General features: G+C 62.4%; 1 protein-coding gene across 2 annotated transcripts in view; it reads right to left on the bottom strand.

Annotated features, from left to right (window-relative positions):
• Positions 1-3,748: 3,748 nt before the first annotated feature.
• ACOX3 (acyl-CoA oxidase 3, pristanoyl) overlaps positions 3,749-22,119 on the bottom strand; it is a 41,045-nt gene continuing 22,674 nt past the window's right edge. For both annotated transcript variants that reach the window (XM_047798306.1, XM_047798307.1), the window contains exons 12-18: positions 21,469-21,591; positions 21,128-21,241; positions 16,721-16,836; positions 10,496-10,670; positions 9,565-9,632; positions 6,935-7,021; positions 3,749-4,489 (exon numbers count right to left, since the gene is read on the bottom strand). In XM_047798306.1, coding sequence (XP_047654262.1) covers positions 4,373-4,489; positions 6,935-7,021; positions 9,565-9,632; positions 10,496-10,670; positions 16,721-16,836; positions 21,128-21,241; positions 21,469-21,591 — 800 coding nt within the window. In that variant the 3' untranslated portion in view covers positions 3,749-4,372. The remainder of the gene's footprint in view (positions 4,490-6,934; positions 7,022-9,564; positions 9,633-10,495; positions 10,671-16,720; positions 16,837-21,127; positions 21,242-21,468; positions 21,592-22,119) is intronic.

Below are 22,119 nucleotides of genomic sequence, written 5' to 3'. Positions count from 1 at the left end.
CAGCAGCAGCCGCCGGCGAAGGCGGGGGCACCGCCAGTCCTCTCTGCGGAGCCCCCTCCGGAAGCGGCCGAGGACGCGCCTTCCCTGGGGCCGCCTTCCCACTCCTGCGCCCCCCTCCTGCACGTGCTCCTCGGCGGCCAGCACCCCCTTGCTGAGGGACAAACGTGAGCCCGACCCCTGCCGCGTCCCTGGCCAGTCCAGAGCTTGTGTTCTCAAAGGCTTCATCCCGCGTTCTGTCGCGTGGCACACAATTCTCTGCACGGGGGGCAGACGAGCACACGTTAAAAAGAACCCCGTTCCTGAGCCGGGAGAGTGAGTCACTCTGGAAAAAGCCTTAGTTCACTTAAGACGCCTGGAGGGAGGGGAACAGAGGCTTTTGCTCTTTTTTTTTTTTCCTTGGAATGATTTTTAAAGAATTTTAACTGCAATGATATTGCAGGGGTCGAATGGGAGCTGTAGCTGCTGACCTACACCGCAGCCACAGCAACGCCAGATCCGAGCCGCATCTGCGACCTACACCACCGCTCATGGCAACACCAGATCCTTAATATGCACTGAGCGAGGCCAGGGATCGAACCTCGTGGATGCTAGTCAGATTCATTTCTGCTGAGCCACGACGGGAACGCCTCATTCTTTTTTTCACGAAATCCATTCATTCATTCGCTCACCCACACACAGACCCACCAGTCCAATCAGTCATCTCTCCGCCATCTACCCACCCGCCCTGAACCCACACCTCCGCCCAGCCAAGCAATCGCCACCCACCCAGCCACGCCTCCCTCCAGCCCTTGCCAAGCTCTTCCCTGTGTGGCTGGGAGCTGGGAGCCAGGACCGCACAGGTGCTTCAGACCTGGACCCTGACCTCAACGAGCTTCCAGACCAGTGGGAAGACGGGCTCCAAACCAGTCAGAGCCGCCCAGGGAATTGGGCTGTCACTGCGGAGAAGGCGGGTGTCCCATAATTCCTCCAGGCAAACGAGTGAGAACTCAGCAGCGCAGCTGACACGCACCCTGGCTTGGACACCAGGGGGGAAGCCAGTCTGCTGCCAACACCATGACAGGTCCACACAGGGGCTGCTGGTCGGGGGGGGGGGGGGAGGAGGGGCAGGGACAGGACAAGCAAGGTGGGAGGGAGCCGGGCTCCGGTGCAGCACCCACGGCTGTCCTGGAGTCAGGACACCACGTGGGCAGGCGGCAGTGGGCAGCACTGGGGACAGAGTGAACTGCCCCTGGATCCCTGGCCCTCGACGGCCAGGTGCTGAGGGGCCCTCACACAAAGACCACGTGACCAGGGCTGCCCCGCAACCAAGAGGTTTTTGGGTTTTGTTTTTTTGGCTGTGCCCATGGCATATGAAGTTCCCAGGCCAGGGATCCAACCTGCGCCACAGCAGCGACAACGCCAGATCCTTAACCCACTGAGCCACAAGAGAACTCTAAGGGTGGGCTTTCTGCGCAGCCTACAACTGGCAGAGAAGCGCCAGCCTGAAGCCGTGTGAAGCCTGTCCTGTGGTTACCCAGGTCCTTGGTCTCTGGGCCAGACCCTCCGTCCAGGTGAGAGGGGCTGGCAGCTGAGTGCAGAGCTGGTCCCTGGTACCTGCAGGCAGGTAGCGGGACCACACCCGGTCACCCTCCATCGCGGCCCCTCCCCTGTCCACAGGACCACTGACCCACCCACATTCTCCCCAGAACTCAGGCCCGCAACAGAGGCCAGGGTCCATACACTCTGAACACACCAGAACTGCCCAGGGTCTGGGAGGAGGGTGGAGTCCTGGGCCCGGCCCCGAGGGTCCCAGTCGGCGGGCCCAGGACTGCAGGGGACATCAGCTCAACCCACCCCACGCCCCTGGCGGAGAGCTGTCAGGACCCTTGCGGGAAACAGCTCTGGATGATTCAGAAACACGCCCAGGTCCTTGCAGCAGGGACCACATGGGACCTGGACCCGGGCCCATTCCAAGGCCTGTCCCTTCAGAAGCTGCCTCCAACCCCCGGCTGCCAGAAGAGACGCAGGCCAGGGCCTTTAGGGATGATGACGCGGGAAGAAGTTCCTGGAAGCCTTGCTCGGGGGCGAAGAGGAAGAGTTTCAAGAGACGTCCGGGATTTCTGCAAACCAGATTCGTGCATCTCGAAGACACCAGGGAGCATCTGGGTTCAGTTTTCCTGGGCCTTGGCCTCCGCAAGACAGTGCGAGCGCTTCCTCCTGCAGAGCCGATGGCCTGTGCGTCGCGGGCCTCCTCGGGGAAAGAATCGGGCTGGGACGTGCCCCCGATAAAGGCCGAGGGCCCCACTTGGAGCTCAGGGCCACCGAGAGGGAGCAAGGCCTCCGGTGCCGTGACAGTACATAAAGGGGGTGACAGGCCCACAGCCACGTCACAGGAGGAGGAAGCCGGTTCTCACCGAGCCTCACGGAGCCGAAGGCGAAAGCACCCAGAGGCCGCGGCGGGGCGGCCGGGAGCTTGCAGACCACCCCGTGGGGAGCGGGCCTCCCGCACAGCCAGCCAGGCCGAGCCGGGCTGGGGCTCTGGGTGTGGGTCGCCGGCCCAGCCCGCCGGCCGCTCATGAACCTGGGAGCTGCCGCCGCGCCCCTGCCCCGTGGAAGCAGGAGCACCTCGGTCCCTGCACCCAGTCGGTCCTGGCCGCAGCCCGGCAGGACCCTGGGCAAAGGACCAGGGGGCGGAGGAGTTTCAGCCAAGCCAGGCCCCGTCCTGGGCAGGAGCCCGGACAGAGAGGGGCGGCATCAGGAGGAGGCGGAGGCTCAGATTTGGGGCAGAAAGCCCACAAGGCGCACCACACGAGAGGGGACCGGCCCACCTGGGTCAGGCCTGAGCGCCTGGTCCAGCTCTGCCATGTCCTGGCCGTCCGGCCTACGGCAGTGGTTCCGCCTCTCAGGGTCAGTTTTCCCGTCTGTAAAATGGGCACAATACGGCCCACCTCACGTGGTCTGAAAGTCCGTGAACCATGAGCAGAAAGGTTCAGCATGAACGGCTCCTTGGACAGAGTCCCTGCTACCCCGGCGGTGCTCCTCGGGGCGGGGAGCTGCACCCCTTTTCTAAGGCATGAAAATTCAGGCGTGGGAAGTTAAGGAAGCACCCCTGCAACTCCAGAGTTGGCAATACAGTCTTTAAGAACCGAGTCTTGTCTTTTCTCTTAGGTAGGGCCGCACCTGCGGCCTGTGGAGGTTCCCAGGCTAGGGGTCGAATCAGAGGTAGCTGCAGCTGCCGGCCCACACCACAACCGCAGCAACGCGGGATCCGAGCACCACAGCTCATGGCAACGCTGGATCCTTAACCCACTGGACGAAGCCTGGGATCGAACCTGCATCCTCGTGGATACTAGTTGGATTCGACCAAGCCTTTCATGTGCTCAGAGGTTCTCTGGGCTCTTTTGGAAAAGGTGGGGGGGGGGGCAGGGCATGGGGGGCTGCTGGTGACAGATGCCCCGTCTCTCCTGGACCGATCAGAGGCTGAGGGAACGGAGATGGGGCCGAGAGCGAGGGCTCATCCACCAGGCGTTGTCCTGACTCGGGACACAGGAGTCAGTCTCCGCCACCCACCTCCCCCGTCTGTGCCCCTCTGTCCCCAGGGAGCTCACGGGCCGGAGGGCGCACAGCGTGGAGGAGCGTGGAGCAAACGCCCGGTGGGGCCAGGCACCATGGAGCGGTTCGCTGCCTGGAGGAACAAGCCGACTCACCTAACAAAGGGACACAAAGAACAGCGCACACAACCGCAAGGCTGGGACTAAAGGACCAGACGTTCAAATCATCATGAATTTATTTTTTCCATTGGAAACATTTCCTTGATGGAAACGTCTAGTTCCACATGAGAAAGTAACAAAACTGATTTTCTTAAAAATCTTCCGCTAGGTCATTTGGTGGCTCTACGGTGCATTCGAGTAAGGTTATGATACGGTTTAATTACAGGAGAAAGTCAACGCAGAGTGAACAGAGAATCAGACTGGCACTGCTCAGGGTTTAGCGAAGCAGAGCTGTGCTAAAAAACTTCTCAGGGGAGGGCAAAACACCGCCGGACCAGGAAACCCCGCATCCCGAGCAATCAGCTTATTATTCAGCATGTGAAAACAGAAGGTGCCAAAAGCTCTAATGACCAAATAGCGCCCAGTCCATCAGAAAGATGGGGTCATACAGGAGTTCTTTTCACCCAGAGAATCAGGATGCATGCAAATGAGCCCCGCCTGCTAGGCATTTACCTGCCCTGGTGGCACACGGGGGGACCCAGGCCAGGACGGGCCGGTCCTGCTCGGGCTCGACACGACAATCAGCCGGGCGCACGCAGAGCAGCAGGCGCAGCAGCGGCCCCGGCCCACACTGGCGCCTTCAGAGCTGGAACGCGAGGCCATGTCCTCCGGGGCTGGTGCATCTACAGGTTGGATTTCAGACCGCCTACGATGGGCTTGTTAACAAAGTCAGACCACCACGAGGCTCTCTCCAGCACCTTGCTGCCCTGCAGCACGGCGCCCCAGAGGTTTTTGTAGAGCTGCAAAACACCCCAACAGCACACACATAAGATTCCTTCCGCGGCAGAGTGGGTCCCTGCCCTCGGGAGCGTCTGTGAAAAACTCACGCAAGTTCTCTCCTGACCTTCCTGGAAACATTTTAAGCTGATTTAAATCTAATTAACATAACCCTTTTGTTCGGTCCGTGAGAACAATCGTGCAGATGCAGTCACAAAAGCCCACCATGGACATTTCTGATGGGAACACCCCGCTTCTGCTTCTCCTTGGAAATTCTCGGGGAAGGCGGGTTCTCTGAGACGACGGTTGCCGCCTGCTCTGAGGTCGGTCCTCTCGCACCCAGGTGACTGCCGCCTGGCAGGTGACAGCGCGGCCAGGCAGCAGAATGATGGCTTGTCCCCTGAGCCACCAGGCCCGGGCACACCCTGTCCCCTCTGCCTGTCCTGCCGAACCGCTGCCTCGCCCATTGTCTCAGAGGGAGGCGGTGCGCGGCCGGCAGCTGACCCCACCCGCTCCCAGCAGAGTCCGCCCAGCCTGAGGCCAGGGGACAGGGAGGGGCCGCCACTCTGTACCTGGCCGATGGTGAAGCTGACCACCCCGCACCTGCTAGGCATGCTGGGCACTTCCCAGGGCCGCCCACGTTCTGCTGTTCTTGGCTCCCAGAACACTGGGCTTTCTCTCCACAGGTCACATCCCACACTTTGGAGCACTAGGCTCCGTTTAATGCTCGTCTCCACCTCCTACAGCGCTCGTGAGTTCACCTAAAATGAATTTCTTCGCCTCGTTCAATCCTCAGCCCTTAAAACGGGGACGAACACAGGCTCTGTAACCCCCGTCGGGCAAGGCCTCAGGCCAGCTCTGGTCTCCACGCGGGCTCGGGGCCCCCATCTCAGAGGGGACGGGGTGGCCCTCCCTACTCCTCGGTCGCCTGCCCACCGAGCATCAGGGCTGCCTGCCCTGGAGCCACCGGGATGGCGCTCACGCTCCCTGCGCTCCGCGTCCCGGGCGCCCGTCAGTGTCGCAGCAGCCGGCCCCCATCCTGCGCTGTCCCTGGGGCCCAGGCCACATCAGGGTGCAAGGTCACTCTCTCCCGTCCCCCTTCCAAACAATCCATCTTACCCACGGCTCTGCTGCCTCCTGGCTGGGCAACCCCGCTGGGCCCTCCCTGGCAAAGCAGATGGGCCAAGGTGTGAGGTGCCCGCTGCCCAGCTGTGCCTCCCCCAAAGATGCACTGTTCTTGCCGCTCTGATTCCACAGGGACTCTTCCGTCCTGCCCACCCCAGTGCGTGCTACACCCATCCCAACCCCAGGTGTGGCCTGGGCTGGGCAGAGGTCCAGGGACCTGTCCCCCTGGATTGATTACAGTGTCCCCTGGGGGCAGATGGAGGCTCCTGCCCCTGCACTGTGCCCTGGGGACAGATGGAGACTCCTGCCCCCTTTCAGTGTCCCCTGGGGACAGAGGGATGCTTCTGTCCCCTGCAGTGTCCCCCATGCTCAGTCTCTATTTACACAGACTCTTGGGTCGGCCGGAGACCTCGCAGCGGAAAGAACAGGACAGCTGTGAAACCTCAGGTATGTGACTTCAACACTTTGAAAGCCATGTCTCCATGGGAACCCAGGGACAACAGCCCCCGAGTGCGGGGGGGGGGCCCGCTGCACAGACCCATGGGCATCGTTCAGCACGGGCACCTCCACGCGGTGGAGAAGGTCACGTGGAGATAAAAGCGGGCTCAGTAACAAGCACCGTGAGGGTCACAGAGCAGGACAGGGGGGCAGCCGGGGCCAGCACTTCAGCTGGAGGCCAGAGAAGACCCCTTTGAAGAGGCGGCATGGTCTGGAATGACGGGCAGTGCCCTGGGCAGTAGGAACGCAGGGGCAAAGGCCCCGGGGCGGGGAGAGACAGGAGGACAGTGAGACTGGAGGCCAGTGGGCAGAGGAGCTTGCTGTGGACTGACCGTGGACACCCAGGCAGAGGTCAGGCCTCGCCAGCTGGGGGTGCCAGAAGGGATCCGGGGGCCACTTCAGGGGGTGGGGGGTGTTGCTGGAATGGGGCGAGCAAGAGAGATCGGGGAGCCGGGTGGGGGCTGTTGGGGAGATGCAGGGAGATGGGGAGGGGCCTGGAGCCAGCACGGCGAGGAGGTCAGAGGGCCCCCAGGAGAGTGTGGGCTTGGGAGAGCAGGCAGGGCCCTGAGGTCCGCACAGGCTCCTGCTGACCATGGCAGCCCAGCCCAAGAGGGCAGTAACACCACCCCATCTCTCGGAGGAGGGCATGGGGGCCGGCTAGCCCACCCACGACCACCCCACTTCCCCAGCCACTCCTCCCTGCTGCCCAGGCAAGACAAGGGGCTCCGAGCCAGGGGCTCATCTGGGGCTCTGCAACCCCGGCCGTCGGGACCCAGCACAGGCCCCCAGCTCACACTCCGGCTCGCGGTGCCTCCCACCGGCCATGGGAGGAGGCTGCCTCTTACCTCGCCATTGGCTCTGCCAATCGGTGAGTCCAGGATGAAGTCAGGGGGGGCCATCACATCCACCAGGGCAACAGAGTCATCTTTCAGCTGTTAGAAAACAAGATCGTACCCTTGGCAACTCCCAGGATCTCCATGGCAACCACCGAGCAACAGAGCCTCCAACCCACTAGCAACAGCGACCCCAGGGGTGTGCGGCTCGGTTTCCAAAGCATCCTCTTCTCACTGGCCTGGATTTCAGATTCCCTGAGCGTCTGTCTGAATTTTTTCACCATGCTGCCATCCGCTCGGGGCTTCCAACGTCTGAATTTTTTTCAACAAGGTAGGGACTGCTCGTAAAAATGACAACCCTGCAGCTCAGCTGGCAGCAGTCTTCAGAGCAATCCATCTCTGAACCCTGACCTATCTGGGCAGCGGCTGTTTCATTAGAGGAAAACACGTCCAGAAGGAATGAGAGGGAGAAGAGGCCCTAGGAGCACCTGGAAAGGCCATCATTCGAGGACGCTTTGGTTCGCAGGAGTTTTATGGCTCTTTCGTTTCCATTATACAAACTATTCTTCAATATGACAAATGGAATTTATGAGGAGACTCCCAAGAATTTTCTTGAAATGCAAAAAAAAAAAAAAATGTTTTTTCTTAAAATAATTGTGAGACGCCATGGCTGTAGTGACTAGAACCATGGCACAGGGGCAACTGGAACCACGTAGGTGAAAGCCACCGGGGAGCAGAGTCACAAACCCACAAGAACGGAGGAAGGGTGCCCAGCGCCGGGGTTCGGAGGCTGTTCCTCCAGGCGGCGGTGGTCCTGGCTGGGGGGTGTGGGAAGGGCCATGCCTGCCCCCGCTTAGGTGGAAACGGCAGCAGAGCAAAATGAGACCAGGCGTTGGCCACAGGAAACAGCCTGGCCTCGTGGGCCACTGAGGGGCCATCGCATGCTCACCTCCTCCGAGACGGCACTGACGCCCCCAGAACAAGGTGCAGGGAACAGCTGGGCCAGGAGAGGAGTCGGAGCCCTCCACCCGGTGGCCCCCGGCCTCCCCGAGTCAGGACGAGGACCTGGATCTGCCGGGCGGCTCGGGCTACGTGACCACACACGTCCTCCCAGCCCGTCACCTCCCAGCGCCTCCAGCTCCAGGGGGCAGGCGGTGCGTTTAAGAGCAAGGGAAACGGTGTTCCTTCGTGGCTCAGCGGTGAATGAACCTGACTAGGATCCATGAGGTTGCGGGTTCAATCCCTGGCCTCGCTCAGTGGGTTAAGGATCTGGGGTGGCCGTGAGCTGTGGTGTAGGTCGCAGAGGAGGCTCAGATCCTGCGCTGCTGTGGCTGTGCCTCGGATCGGATAGGCAGCTGTAGCTCCGACTTGACCCCTAGCCTGGGAACTTCCATACGCCACAGGTGCGGGCCTAAAACGCGGGGAGAAAAAAAAAAAAAAAGGGATGGAAACAAGTGCTGGGTTTCTCACAAAGGCAACTGGCCACCGTGGAACACATGGTGTTTCGTCCCTGGTTTCACTTTAAGTAAGCCTGGCTGCGATGCGCCAACGCAGCCTCAGGTGCCCTTGCGTGGAGCCCATGTGGAGACAGACGGGCGCTCGGGAAAGGAGCCCTCAGAGAGGCTGAGCTATAATCAGAAAGCCATCGTCCCCAGCACGGGAGAGCACTGACGGGCCTGTCACCATCGTGATACAACGCTGGGGGCTCTGACTCTCATCTTCCCATCAAAAGTCAAGCCTCCAGGAGTCCCCTGGTGGCCCACTGGGTTAAGGATCTGGCATCACTGCCTCAGCTCAGGTCCCTGCTGTGGTGCAGTTTGATCAGGGACTGCTGCATGCTGTGGGTGTGGGGGAAAAAAAAAAAGGGAAGCTTCAGCTGCACTGCCCGATACGGCAGCCAAGACACGTGTGACAGTTTGATGGTAAAGAAAACTAAGACTCCTCAGTCACCCCGCCACGGTGCCCCTGCCAACAGCCCCTCCTCAGTCACCCCGCCACGGTGCCCCTGCCAACAGCCCCTCCTCAGTCACCCCGCCACGGTGCCCCTGCCAACAGCCCCTCCTCAGTCACCCCGCCACGGTGCCCCTGCCAACAGCCCCTCCTCAGTCACCCCGCCACGGTGCCACTGCCAACAGCCCCTCCTCAGTCACCCTGCCATGGTGCCCCTGCCAACAGCCCCTCCTCAGTCGCCCACCACGATGCCACTGCCAACAGCCCTGGGGGCCAGTGGTGGCCGCACGGGACAGCCCAGCCCCGTAGAAAGTCCCGGAGGCAGGGTGCCACCAGGACACAACGTGGGGCTGGGGCGGTCCGACTTTTTGGGGTAACCAGGTTAGGAGGATGCGATAAAAAAGTAAAATACCAGGAAATGAACCTAAGTTGGAGGCTGACTTTGAAATGCTCGAATCATCCACAGCTCTGAGGGGAGCAGAGAGTGACAGTGTGCAGACGCTGTGACAGTCCCCGAAAGGGGCCCTTCCTGAAATTTTTGACAAGAGCACATTCTCCTGTCACGTTCCCGTCTCCGCTCACCGTGGCGGGCCCAGGAGCGAGCAGGAAGCCAAGGCCAGGGAACACTAACGCGCAGGTGACACCGAGGAATAGGCGAATAATCACAGGTGATACGAGAGATGACAACTCACCTGGGCACACAGGGTCAGGATGGCGTTCTCGACCATTTTACCCGCTTGCTCCCCAGAAAAGTAGCCACCTGTAAGCAGAGCATCAGTGACCCTGGGGTCTGGTCCCTCACCCCCAAATCACCCACAAACAGCAACATCCTGCAACAGCTTTTCCGAAACGGCCCATTTTGTGTGAAACTGTCTGGCTACCGCTGCCGGAGCCCCACTGAGCCCCCTTGGCTGCCGGTTCACCGACACAGGCTGGGAGGTCAGGGCTGGGAGCTAGGGACGCAGAGGCCCGGGGCCCAGGCGTAGGGAAGGGTGCCTGCGGGGCGCCCACAGTGGGGGGGGCTCGGCAGAGGCGGTGGGCAGGCGGGGGCGGGGCTCCCTCCAGAGGAGGAGCCGGGACAGCAGGGCCCTGGGCGGCTGGGCTGGGCAGCAGCACGGAGCTACTTCCTCTGCCTGCCCGGGAGCCCTCGGCAAACCAGCCCCAGGGCTAAACGTGGGTTCTTGGCAAAGGGGAAGGGAAACAGCTCCCCCGCACAAGCCAGATACACACACCGGAAGTGGACAGATACACAGAAGAGCTGGCGTGGGAACACGTCATGGGGGCAGGAAGAAACTGCCTAAAAAGCCTTCTTGGGGGCTAATAAGTTAAACAAAGGTTCATCAAATAAAGACTGGGACACCAAGGCCTACCCTCTTCCCACCCATCTTCCAGGAATCAGCCTACTCATCACCTCCTCCAGGAAGCCCTCCCCCGGGGGCCCCCGTCTGGGCATTGCTGGGGGGGCGCCGCGGCAGCCTGGGCTCAGCCCTCTGGGCGCCCTCCTGACGCTGCTCAGAGGACCCCGGTTCGACGGCCCGAGGCTCACTCGGCTCAGCAGCCGGGCCGGAAGGGGCGCCACGCCGGGAAGAGCAGAGCCTCCCGGGGAAAGGGCCAGGGGCTCACCGCGGTAGAGCAGGGCCGTGTGCTGGTTCAGGGACCACAGGGCGTAGAGGGCGCTGAGCCGCCGGAGCACCGGCTGCAGCAGGGGCGGCACGTGGGGCTGGTGCGTGAACTGGTGGAACATGCGCACGACCGTGAGCTCCAAGTACGCCAGGGCCAGGGAGCGGCAGTAGTACACCTTCAACAGAGCACAGGGGACCGTCACGGCGCCCCTCGGGGACTCAGGCATCCAGACGCACCCAGGCCTGCGGGCCAGGGACTCCAAGCGAGGCAGGGACAGCACCCGAGGAAGCACATGGGACAGCCTGCAGGAGCACACACCCTGGCCGCAGCCACGTGGGACCGCAGGGCCCAGCCGCCAGGCTCGGCTCCGACCCGTCTGGATGCGCGAGGTGGCCCGGCAGCAAAGGCACAGACAGAGCGGCTGGCGCCCCAGGGGGTGAGTAGGCACAAGGTCAGTTTTCTTCTGCACCCCGGTCCCCGAACAGGCGCTTGGGACGGCTCCCGTGACCCCTGAAAGGGACGCCCCCGCTCCCCACATTTCTAGAAAAGCATTGGTTCTCCCCCGCTCACTGCGCACCCGGAAACCAGAGGGAAGGGCTGAGTGGGCACCAAGAAGTGAGGCCGCTCCCGACGGAGGCCTCGCGCGTGAGCCCGGATGCTGGCTCTGTCTGGGGGAGCAGGAAGCCGTCACGGATCTTTGGTCCCAATTTTCTCTTTGTTAACCAATATCCAAAACGCCTGCAGCTAGTCCCTGTGCTTGTCAGCTTTTCTTTCCCGCCTCTCATTTTCCACTTTGCCGGTTTCTCATTAGAACAGTTACAAATGCGGGGCTGATCTGTTGCCATGAAAATGTGTGGCCTTTGAAACTAAAAAATAACCCAGGACCGTGGTGACGGGGCCGGGGAGGGAGAAGCCCCATCCAGGGCCCCATGACTCTGCCCCAAAACATCAGCCAGAATCCGGAGAGCAGGACGGGCGGGCGCCCCGGGGGAGGTGGGGAGGCCCCCGCTGGGGGGGGTGCGTCTGATGGCAAGGCCTGCGCTGGACTTCTGGAGCAAACTCGGGCCCTCTGAGGCCTAGGCTCTCGGAGGGCCTGCCAGAGACCCTGCGGCCTCAGGAGAAAAGCCAGGGGGCAGGCTGCCTCCCCGCCTTGTGCCAGTCTGGCGGGTCCAATCCCAGACGCTGCTGGGCTTCTGATGCCACCAGGGCACCTGTCCTGTGTCCCTGCGCAAGGTCCTGCCTGGGGCCCTCAGAGCGGCCTCGCCCCCTCCCTCTCACACACAAAGTGGTGTGTGTGTGCCCTTGGCTTTGGAGGGTGAAGGCTGGAGGCGGGGGGTTACGGGAGGAGGAAGGCAAGAGGGAGCACCCCCGGGCCAGGCTCTAAGCTGAGAGCCCTCAATGCGTCACTTTGATCCCTGGATCCCGGGGTTAAAACAAGTCACACAGCCGGTAAGTCACACCCCAGACAGGCTGGCCCTGGTGTGCGCCCCGACCTACTCGACGGCAGCACGCCGTCACGGCGAACCCTGGCGACACCCCCAGATGTGCTCAGGCGCTGCAGGCTCAGAACTGACACCAAACTCTCCACACTCCTACTCTCTCCTTTTCAACCACGGGGACTTTTCAGGGTTAAATCACACTGCCTTCATCTCCTTTTTCCAGGACAGCAGCGCACATCCGTTTCGGCTACGGCATTAGCTGGTGCAGACCTGGCAAGGCAGCCCCGCCTGTGACAGCGCCATCACGACACGCACCTGCAGTCAGCTGAGCTCTGAACCACTGACCAGCAGCTCAGGCCTGGCCCTCAGAGTCAGGGGGCCGGCTTCCAAGCCCACCGGGCTTTTCCCAGCGTGCGAGTGGGGGAAGCACTTCTGCCAAGCTGAGCTTCCTGGTCTGCGAAGTGGGAGTGGGGCGGCACCTGCTTCCTAGCGATGCTATGAGGCGCATCAGACAGAGTGGCCCGTGTCCTGAGCCCGCCCGGGGCTCAAGGAGCTGCCCCAAGATGGAGGTGGCTGCGCGGCTCCTGCTCATCCCAGTTAAATTGGACACACGCAAAGCTGCCAGGTGTTCTGGGAGACGCAGGTGAGACCCGCAGACGCCTGTGGACACGGCCTCCTTCCTGGGCGCCCGAGGCAGCGGCTGGCTCAGCTCATCTGCACCTGACTGGGTGCCACAGGATGGGTGGACGACGGAGGTCCCGTCATGGCTCAGTGGTAAGGAACCCGACTAGGATCCATGAGGACGCAGGTTCGGTCCCTGGCCTCGCTCAGAGGGTTAAGGATCCTGTGTTTCCATGAGCTGATGGCTACAGCTCCAGTTTGACCCCTAGCCTGGAAACCTCCATATGCCACAGGCACGGCCCTAAAAAGACCAAAAAGAGGCGGGGGGGGGGGGGGGAATGGGCGGACAGTTTTCCTGACCCTGGTCAGGCCACCCAACCTGCTGTCTGAGAATCTGAAATAACAGCCATGGAGAACACGGTGTGAGGCCAGTGTGTCTGGGCCTGGAGAATCAGGTGGACCCAGGGTGACAGCCACACCAGGCCACAGGCAGGCGGGAAGGACGGCTGAGGGGAGACATGGCAGGGTCAAGGTTCCAGGAGCCCCGGGCAGTGGTGGGCCTCCCATCAGCTCCCCACGGCAGACAGGAGGCCCCACTGACCCCGGGGTTCTCCAGGGGAGCACTCTGCCCCCGGACACGTGGCACTGTCAGGAGACTGCTGGGGTTGTCACACCGGGGGGGGGGGCATCTGAGGGGTGGAGGCTAGGGGCTGCTGAGCACCCCACAATGCGTGGAAAGGCCCAAGAATCCTGTGGCCAAAGGTCCGTGGGGGTGAGGGCCTTGCTTCAGGCCCCCTGCCCCCTAATTCCCCCAAATCCTCACGCACGGTACTCGCCCTTGCCTCCTCCCGGACAGCCCGTCCTTGCTGTCAAAGACCGGACCACATGGCGCGCCCGTCGTGGCGCAGCGGAAACGAACCCAACTAGTATCCATGAGGATGCGGGTTTGTTCCCTGGCCTCGCTCGGTGGGTTAAGGGTCCCACGTTGCCGTGGCTGTGGTGTGGGCCGGGAGCTGTGGCTCCAATTTGACTCCTGGCCTGGAAACCTCCATGTGCCATGGGTGTGGCCCTCAAAAAAATTTAAAAATAAAAATAAAAGGTGGTGAAAGATATGGGCCACTGCCCACCAGGCGTCCTGCACGGTGTCCACTCTGGGGCCCCGGAAGGGACACACTCAGCTGTGGTCCTACCCACGGCACAAGCTTCTCCACGGCTGATGTTTCGGCCACGTGGTCATCATGAAACGCTCCGGCGACAGGACTCCTCGAAGCCAGGCTGGCCGTCTGACGTGTGGGCCTGGAGGGTGCGGCCCCTGTCCCTGCACGGGTCCCCAGGCCAGGCTCCCCGTCACATGAATCCCACCCCCAGTAAACCTCCAACCCCAGGAAAGGAATTCAGAGCCTGGCACTGATTTCTGGTGCGTGTGACCTTCTGAGAAGGTTTGCATTTTAACAAGGAACAAAGTCTTTAGGGAAAAACCAGACTCCTCGGCCGAGCCGGGCAGCGTGGGCAGGGCTGGGCTCTGGGCTCCGCAGGCCTGGGTTCAACGCTGGTCCCGGCAGAGTCCAGCCGGCGACCCGGGGAGTTTCTCGGTCCCTCACAGACGATGGCGTGAAACATCTCGTGTACAGAGCCGGGTGTGTGGCTGCTCCGGGCGCAGACGCTTCCGGAGGCTGTCCCGCCGCCCGCTGCTTCGTGGTTTCTCGCCTGGAGCATGTGAGGCTGTCCCACAGCCAGAAAGTGCAATAAATGCATCTAACTTTTTTTCAAGGATCCTGCCGTGGGGGTCTGGCTGCAGGTAACCAACAGTAGCGGCAGCCGTTGGGAGCAGGAGACGACGACGCTGACCCAGCGCCCGCTGAGTCACCCCGGGAGCTTGTACATCCTCACACAACCGCCAGGAGGCTCCTCCGCAGAGCAGATGACGTCCCACCCTCCACTGACAGCGCACGGGGGCCTGTCCAGGGGACTGGCCTGTGACCTGCACATCCCCAGCCCTGCTTCACGGTCCGCGACTGCTCTGGCTGCCCCCTGGGGCTGATGGCAGGTTTCCGGGCCAGGCTGGTCCTCAGCTGGGGGACACCTTCCCACCATCGGGGATGTTTCGTGCTCCCCCAGGCTGGAAGCTGTCTCCTGACAGTACTTTTATTTTATCTTTAATCTTATTTTATTTTGCTTTGCTTTGCTTTTTAGGGCTGCACCTGCAGCACATGGACGTTCCCAGCTAGGTGTTGCATTGGAGCTGCACCTGCCGACCTCCGCCACAGCCACAGCAACACAGGATCTGAGCTGCGTCTGAGACCTACACCACAGCTCACAGAAACGCTGGATCCTTAACCCACCGAGCAAGGCCAGGGATCGAACCCATATCCTCATGGATACTAGTTGGGTCTGTTTCCACTGAGCTGCAGCGGGAACTCCCGGTCTTTAAAGACTGTTTTGTCTGATATGAGCGTTGCTACTCCCGCTTTCCTGTGATCCATTTGCATGGAATATCTTCGCCATTCTCTCACTTTCAGTCTAACGTGTCCTGAGTCTGAAGCGGGTCTTCCGGAGACGGCGCACACGTGGGTCTTGGTTTTGTCTGTCTTTCGGTTGAAGCATTTACTCCTCTTACATTTAAGGTAATTATCGCCATGTACGTTCTTACTGCAAACCTGCTACTTGTTTGGATTCGTTTGGGTTGGTCTTCTTTCTTTCCTTCCTCTTTTGTTGGCCTCTCTTCTCATCCGATGGCTGCCTTGACTAACCTCGGTGTTGTGTTTGGATTCCGGGGTCTTGGGTTATCACGCGGGGCATCTCCACTTCCACTTCGAGGGCATCGACCAGACGTGCAGGGAAAGGACGGATGTGGGACGAGCTGAGTCGCAGCCATCAGTGTCCGAGGGACCGAGCCCGCCACGGGCCCGGCCCACCTGGAAGGGTGGTGTCCACGCCTCCCCCCTCGGGTCCCGGACTGAAATGGGGTTTCACCAACCTCGCCGTCTGCTGAATGCACTTCTTTCGAGGCACGGTTTTGATCGTGGATTCTTGGCCCTCGGCTGGACCCTTTCCAATCAAGGCCCATCCTGTGCGCTGCTGTCCCTCTCTGGGGCACGCGTGCCCACAGGTCCCTGGACGTCTGCTCTGCTCTGGCTGTGCCCAGTGAGTGGGAAGCTGCCCCTCGCAGCCCAGGGGGCGGGGCCTTCAGAGGCAACAGGTAGACTTGGCCCCAGGGGAGGCTCCATCACCCAGCGAGACATGGAGCCTTGGAAGCAAAGCCCAGCAGAAGGGATGGCACTGGTTTTAGAAGCTTCTTGGGCTACATTTTTCCCAAACAACACGCATCACTGCAGACGCACAGGGCCCACAGGCCACAGCAGAGCCAGATGCCACATGACAAGGTGTTGGGAGCCACTGTTTTCATGGTGGGACTCTGGACACGAGAGAACCAGAGCCACCCTCGGACCAACCCCCCCAGAGCTCTTTGGGGAGGGTGACGATGACTTTGAGAAACCAAATGCAGAGTGCTGACCTCATGGGGGTCCACGAGCTGGTGCTCTGCTGGTGGGGAGGGACCCGCTGCTGACCCCACCCCATGACCCCACCCCACCACGTGCCTCAGGCTCCAACAACTGTGTCTCAGGTTCAACAACCACAGCTCTGGCCAAGGGCAGATACTGTCGGGCCCTTAGACATGATGCCCACAACCTCGTCCATGCCCGGCAAGGGGGCACCACCATTCCCACAGCAAACCTAGGTGCAGAGAGGCCAGGCCAGGCCCCAGGCCTCAGGGCTGAGGACCAGGCCCGCTGTCACCAGGACGTGTGGCTCACCAAGGACACCACAGCGCCGGAGTTAGGAGCACATCACTGAAGAAGCAACCCTTTAAAGCTACATGGAGGTCCCGTCGTGGCTCAGTGGTTAACGAATCCGACTAGGAACCATGAGGTTGCGGGTTCAATCCCTGGCCTTGCTCAGTGGGTTAAGGATCCAGTGTTGCCGTGAGCCGTGGTGTAGGTTGCATGCGTGCCTTGGATCTGGCGTTGCTGTGGCTGTGGCGTAGGCCAGCGACTACAGCTCGGATGGGACCCCTAGCCTGGGAACCTCCATATGCTGCGGAAGCGGCCCTAGAAAAGGCAAAAAGACCCAATAAATAAATACATAGAAATACAGCTGACCATACCTGACAGTTGTTTCTCGCTTCGAAGTCGCTGCTTCCCGACTGTTTCTCCTGACTGAACTTTTGGTAACTCTCCCGGAACAGGTAACAAACCAGCCACTTGTACGCCGCCAGGGGGACTTCAAAACAAAACACGGAAAGAAAAGTCACCGTGGGGCCGGGAGCCCTCGTCGAGGGCTCAGTCCTCGTGCGTGGGCGTGAGCCGGTCCAGCCACAGACCCGGGGACGGAGGCCCAGGGCCAAGAGCTGCCCACGGCCCCACGGCGGGATGGGCACGCGTGAAGGCCTTTCCTGGCTCTGCTGCGAGGCCAGCCCGAGTGCCACGCAGTCCTGCCAGCCGTGGCGCCCGTGGGGTCTCGGAGCCGCTTTTGGGCGCCTGCCTATTTGCCAGAGCTGCGCGTCCAGGTGAGACGAGGATTTGCACTCGTGTCAGGATGACTCTTCCTGGGGGGGGGGGGGGGGGGGCCTGGCCGGCCACGGATGCCACCCCAGCTCTCCCGAGGCCTCAGCCCGCCTCTTCCTAGCCCTCCCACCCACAGACGTGCCCTTCCTTGGGCAAAGGGTCTTTGCAGACGGCATGACGAGTCCACGGGGACGTCCTGGATCCGGGCGGCCCCGAATCCAATGACACAGAAGAGAAGGCGTGCACACGGAGGGAGGCCCTGCGAAGGCAGGGACGTGGCCACGAGCCCGGGGGTGTGCGAGACCGCCAGGATATGCAGGGACAAGGAAGGGCCGTCCCCGGGGCCTCCGAGGGAGCGGCCCCGCCCACACCTGGACAGCGGGCTTCCGTCCAGGTCTCGAGAGGACAGACTCCTGCTGTCTTGAGCCCAATCTGGGCCCCAGGACACGGACACACCAGGGGCCCGGGGCGCACGCCCAAGCTCTGAGAGCAGCCTTTGGGACATCCCTGAAAGCCCAGGCGGACCCGCGCTGACGCCCACGTGTCCCAGGGTCTTTGTGGCTAAACTCTTCCCGCCGGACAGGCCGTCACCAACGATGGGAAAGGGCGGGCGCCGCAGGGACTCAGACTTGCCGCCGTCTGTTTATGCAGCAGCGAAACCCAAGGAGGTCACCGAGGCTAAGCTAGAGCGGATTCCAATCCGAGCCAGAGGCCCCTGACACATCAGCCACAGTCCGTCCAGGCTGTTCCCAAATGCTGCCCAGGCAGGCGACCCCCCCCCCCCCCCCCCCCCCCCCCCCGTGGAAGCGAGCCGGTGCTCCGGGGCTAAGGGCCCAGGACACACCCTGCTTCAGCTTTGGCCATACGTCCCTCCCGGCTCCTGGGTCACGAGTGGCTCGTGAGGTGCTGCCCCACAGGGTCTCCTTGGACCCCGCACCTCCAACGGCCCCTACACCCCTCGATGGCCAGGAACGCCGCCTGCCTCACTGGCCGGTGCTCCCCACCTAGGAAGCGCCCACAGCCACTGTCACTAAGCTCAGTCCCGCCCATGTCCGCAGACCTGTGCAGGCCCTCAGCCCCAGGGCTTCCAACACGCCCACCAGGCCCTCAACTCGACGTGGGACACCGGCCCAGTGTCACCAGCTTCCACCCCTAGGGTCACTCCTGCCTGGCCCGCCATCTGCTGTGCCACTTGAGCCGTCCCGTCCATCTTCCAACTGCCTCCCTGGCCCCTGCCAACCCCCTCCGGTGCCGCCTCTGCCCGGGCCTTCCGAGCTGCCCTGCTCTGCGTCTGCGCCCGGGTGCATCTGCCCGAGAGGGGCTCTGACCCAGGGGTACCCCACCAAGCAAGGCCTGGCCACCGGGTCCCACCTGCTCCCCAGCCATACCCACCCCTCTCCCACCAGGGGCTCTTGCATGGCTCACTGCTCCCCAAAGGCGCAGCTCTGAACCTCCAAGACCCACCTTGCAAGCCGCTTCCTGGAAAAGCTACACTCGCCCTGCAGAACTAGCTCTGCACCCACCGTGCCAGGAGAGCGCAGAGCACTGACCCCCAGCTCACAGTGGCCCGCTCCCCACCCTCGAGAGAGCCCACCACAAGAGGAACCGCCACCCTCCCTGTACCTAACAGGGAAACAGGCTCAGAGAGGTTAAGCATCGGGCCCGAGGTCACACAGCTGACACCAGAGCCTGAGCCCCTAGCCCGTGGGTGGCGTGAGGACCACACCTCGCACCCCTGAGCACGTGAGACTACGCGACCCCCCCCCCCCCAACGCCACCGCCCACGTAGACACACGGCTGCCAGAGCAGCGAACACGCTGAACTGAAGTTATATAATATTTTTGCAAGTGGGCCAATGGAGAAAGAACCGGGCCTTATGTTGTCCAGTGACAACACACCTCAACACTCAGGGCCACTTGTTAAACCGTCCTCGCGCACAGCAGCCTCGGCCCATAAATCAGAGGAACCAACAGAGCCCCGCCCCCCACCCTGCTCCCGCCCCACAAACACGTTAATCCCTGAAGGAAAAACCCAACCTTCCCGCCAGGCCACGCTCAACAGGCTCTCCGGTCCCGCGGAGGCCGAGGGGCATGTGTCACTTGTGTAATGTCTCCCTAAGGCCCAGCGGACACACAGTGGACCCGAGAGGGAGCACTTGACGGTCAAAGGCCCTGGAGGTGAGAGGCTGGCCTCGGCCCCGCGCGGGCCGCCCCCTCCGCGTGCAGAGCAACGCCCGTGCCCGATGCCAAGCTCCTCCTGCCAAATGAACTCTACTCGCCTCTCTCCTCCAGAAAATGGGTTCGCTTTGTTGGAACCCGCGACAATGAGAGCAGTCGCGGGAAAACAGACGGCGCTGCCCTGGCGCCCTTCCCGATCCTGGTCCCCAAGCTCACGGCCTGTGCTCTCAGGGCCCCAGGGACGGACAGGGACACCAGCCGGTGCAGGGACACATCCAGAGGCCCGCAGGCAGCCTGTATGCCTTCCGACGGGACACCGGGCGGTGGGCTGGGGGGAAGGCTGCTAGAGCCATGAGGTCACTGTACAGCCCGGGGGGAGCGCTGTGACCGAGGGAGAGGCCTGCCCTCCCAGCTCTTTAAAAGGGGGATAAAGACGGCTGTCACGTCTAACGTGCTAACCAAGAGGGGTGAGGGAAACGAAGCCATTACTGGCCAATGATGCAGACGGAGGTGGAGCGACGGCTGGAAAGTCAGCCCAGCCCGGGCTCGACGGCTGCTCTGGCCCCTGGTGTGGATGGGGGCAGACTGGGTGGCCTCGGCCTCCTCTCCCGGGGCTGGCAAGGCAGTGCCCGCCTGGTGCCCGCTGACACCATGATGCCACATGCCCTCCAAGGGAGGGTGGCCCCTTCACCCGAGGACCCTGAGGCCCCCGGGGGACGTGCCCTGGGGTCTCCTGCTAGCAAAGCCACTGCCCTCCTCCAGGCCAGAGGCTCCGTGCTAACAGCCACTCCTGTGATGAAAACTGCAGCCATGACACAGTTTCGACATGGCAAGGATGGTCCCCGAGCCCCTGTGGGGCCACCACCTTGCTGAGTGTGTAGGCGCCCGCCCTCCCGCGTCCTCGTGGGCCTGCAGAGGCGGGCTGTCACTCCCAGGGTGCAGGGGGTGGGGACCTGCTCTACGCCCACAGCTGGGGGTGGCCAGGGCCAGACCTAGTGCCCTTGATGACTGGCAGGTGGGCCGCCTTTCCAGCTCCTTGGGTGACCGGCCAGAGGCCCAGCTCCTGTCCGCCTGCCGGGGCAGGAGCCCAGGGCGATCACCTTGGGTCACAGGGGAGGCCCCGAGGTGCTTGGTGGCAGGAGCTCAGGGCGGCAGAGGGACGTGCTGGGCACTGACAGAGGCGGCGGTGACGATGCAGCGAGGCTTCTGCGGTGGAGTAAAGCTGCTGTTTTTGATACGGGATTTGACCAAAAAACCGAGCGGGCCCCTGTTGCGGGGAAGGTGCAGCCTTCAGAAGATGTCAAACACTGGGGGGGGCAGTTACCAACCCTGCTCTCCCCGACCACTCACTACGGAAGCGTCCGTGCTGTTAATGGACAATGGTGAGCTTTGTAATGGGCCTGGGTCCAGATATGGGGGCTGAAGACAGCCCAGGGGGGCTGCTGGTCAGGGGGGACAAGAGGCGGGGGGCGGGGGGTGACCAGGACAGAAAGCCTGGCACATGCAAAGGCCCAGAGACAGCCAACAGCGTGGATCAGGAGTGGGGCACGCCGAACCGCGGGTGGGTGGGTGGGAGCTGAGGCCACCTGGTGAGGCAGAGCGGGACCCAGAGGCCTCCCCCTCTAGCCCTGGGGCGGGGGCAGGGGACCGCCAAGTGGGATCCCTTCACTTCATCTTTGGGGTCAACACCTGACTGACTCGGTGCGGACACCCGGTGACGGTCCATGGGTGAACCATCGAATGAAAGTGGGAACAAGCCCACAGGTGCCTCCAGGGTGCCTGCCGGGCAGAGGGCAGCCCTGGAGACAGTGGGGTGGGGGCTGTACTTACCCGAGGAGTCCAGGAAGTCCTCAGGGCTGCAACCTTCGAACCTCTGGCCAAGGATGTCAGGACAGGCGTCCAGAAAGTCCACGGTCTCGAGCGGGCTCTCAATGCGGCCGCCACCTAGGAGCACAGCCGTGATTGGGGAGAGCCAGGGCCCCCACCCCAGGGCGTGTCCAGAGGAAGGACCCCACACGCCTCACCCATCCCTGGGGAAGCTGGTCCAGCCCCCTCTGATCACACGGGCCCTTCCTGCACACACTCCGTCCCAATAGAAGCACTAACTCAAGGGGCCCGGGACCCGCGCCCCTGCTGAGCCGCGAGGGCGCCGGAGCGCGTGGGAGCCTCACCTTGGCTGCGGCGCTCCCACAGGCTGAGCAGGTAGTTGCTGGTCTGCTGCAGCAGGACGTTGTTGTCACCCTCGTACGTGCAGTTGGGATCGTTGTCGTCCCTGAGGTCGCCCAGACGGTTCACTGCAGGGAGGCCACGGGGTCCTCGTCACGGAGGGCCTGGACGGGACGCTCCCTGCCTCGCTGTCCAGGACTCCGAGGTCCCAGGCCCGCGTGGACCGGACAAGGCACGTCCCACCCTGCTCCAGGTCCCAGCTCCCCACAGCCAGCGGGCCCTCTGCATCCAGCCAGCCCTAAAAGGACACACTGGGGCCACCTGGCCAGGAAGGGAAGCGGGCAGCTCCCCGCGAAGGCCCAGCACGGCCTGGGGAGCAGCGGATGCTCAAGAGGCATTCACTGCCCTCGGTGGCCCCACGGCTACCATGAGCATCACAGGTCACCTGGGGAAGCTCCCTCCTGGGGGGTCACTGACAGACGTGACGGCTTCAGGAGAGCTGACTGCCGGGGGTGGGGGGTCTCTTCCTCTTACACCCCAAGGAGCCCTTCTTCCTACACAAGCCATGTCCGGTATCTCAAGACAATGCTCATCTTGTCCTTCCTACCGGTTAAACAACCCAAATCCCCTGCAGGTTTTCTAAGCTATGCCTCCCA

The sequence above is a fragment of the Phacochoerus africanus genome, chromosome 10, assembly GCF_016906955.1.
Source record: "Phacochoerus africanus isolate WHEZ1 chromosome 10, ROS_Pafr_v1, whole genome shotgun sequence".
NCBI classification, from domain to species: domain Eukaryota; kingdom Metazoa; phylum Chordata; class Mammalia; order Artiodactyla; family Suidae; genus Phacochoerus; species Phacochoerus africanus.
This window is presented reverse-complemented; position numbering and strand designations above follow the sequence as displayed.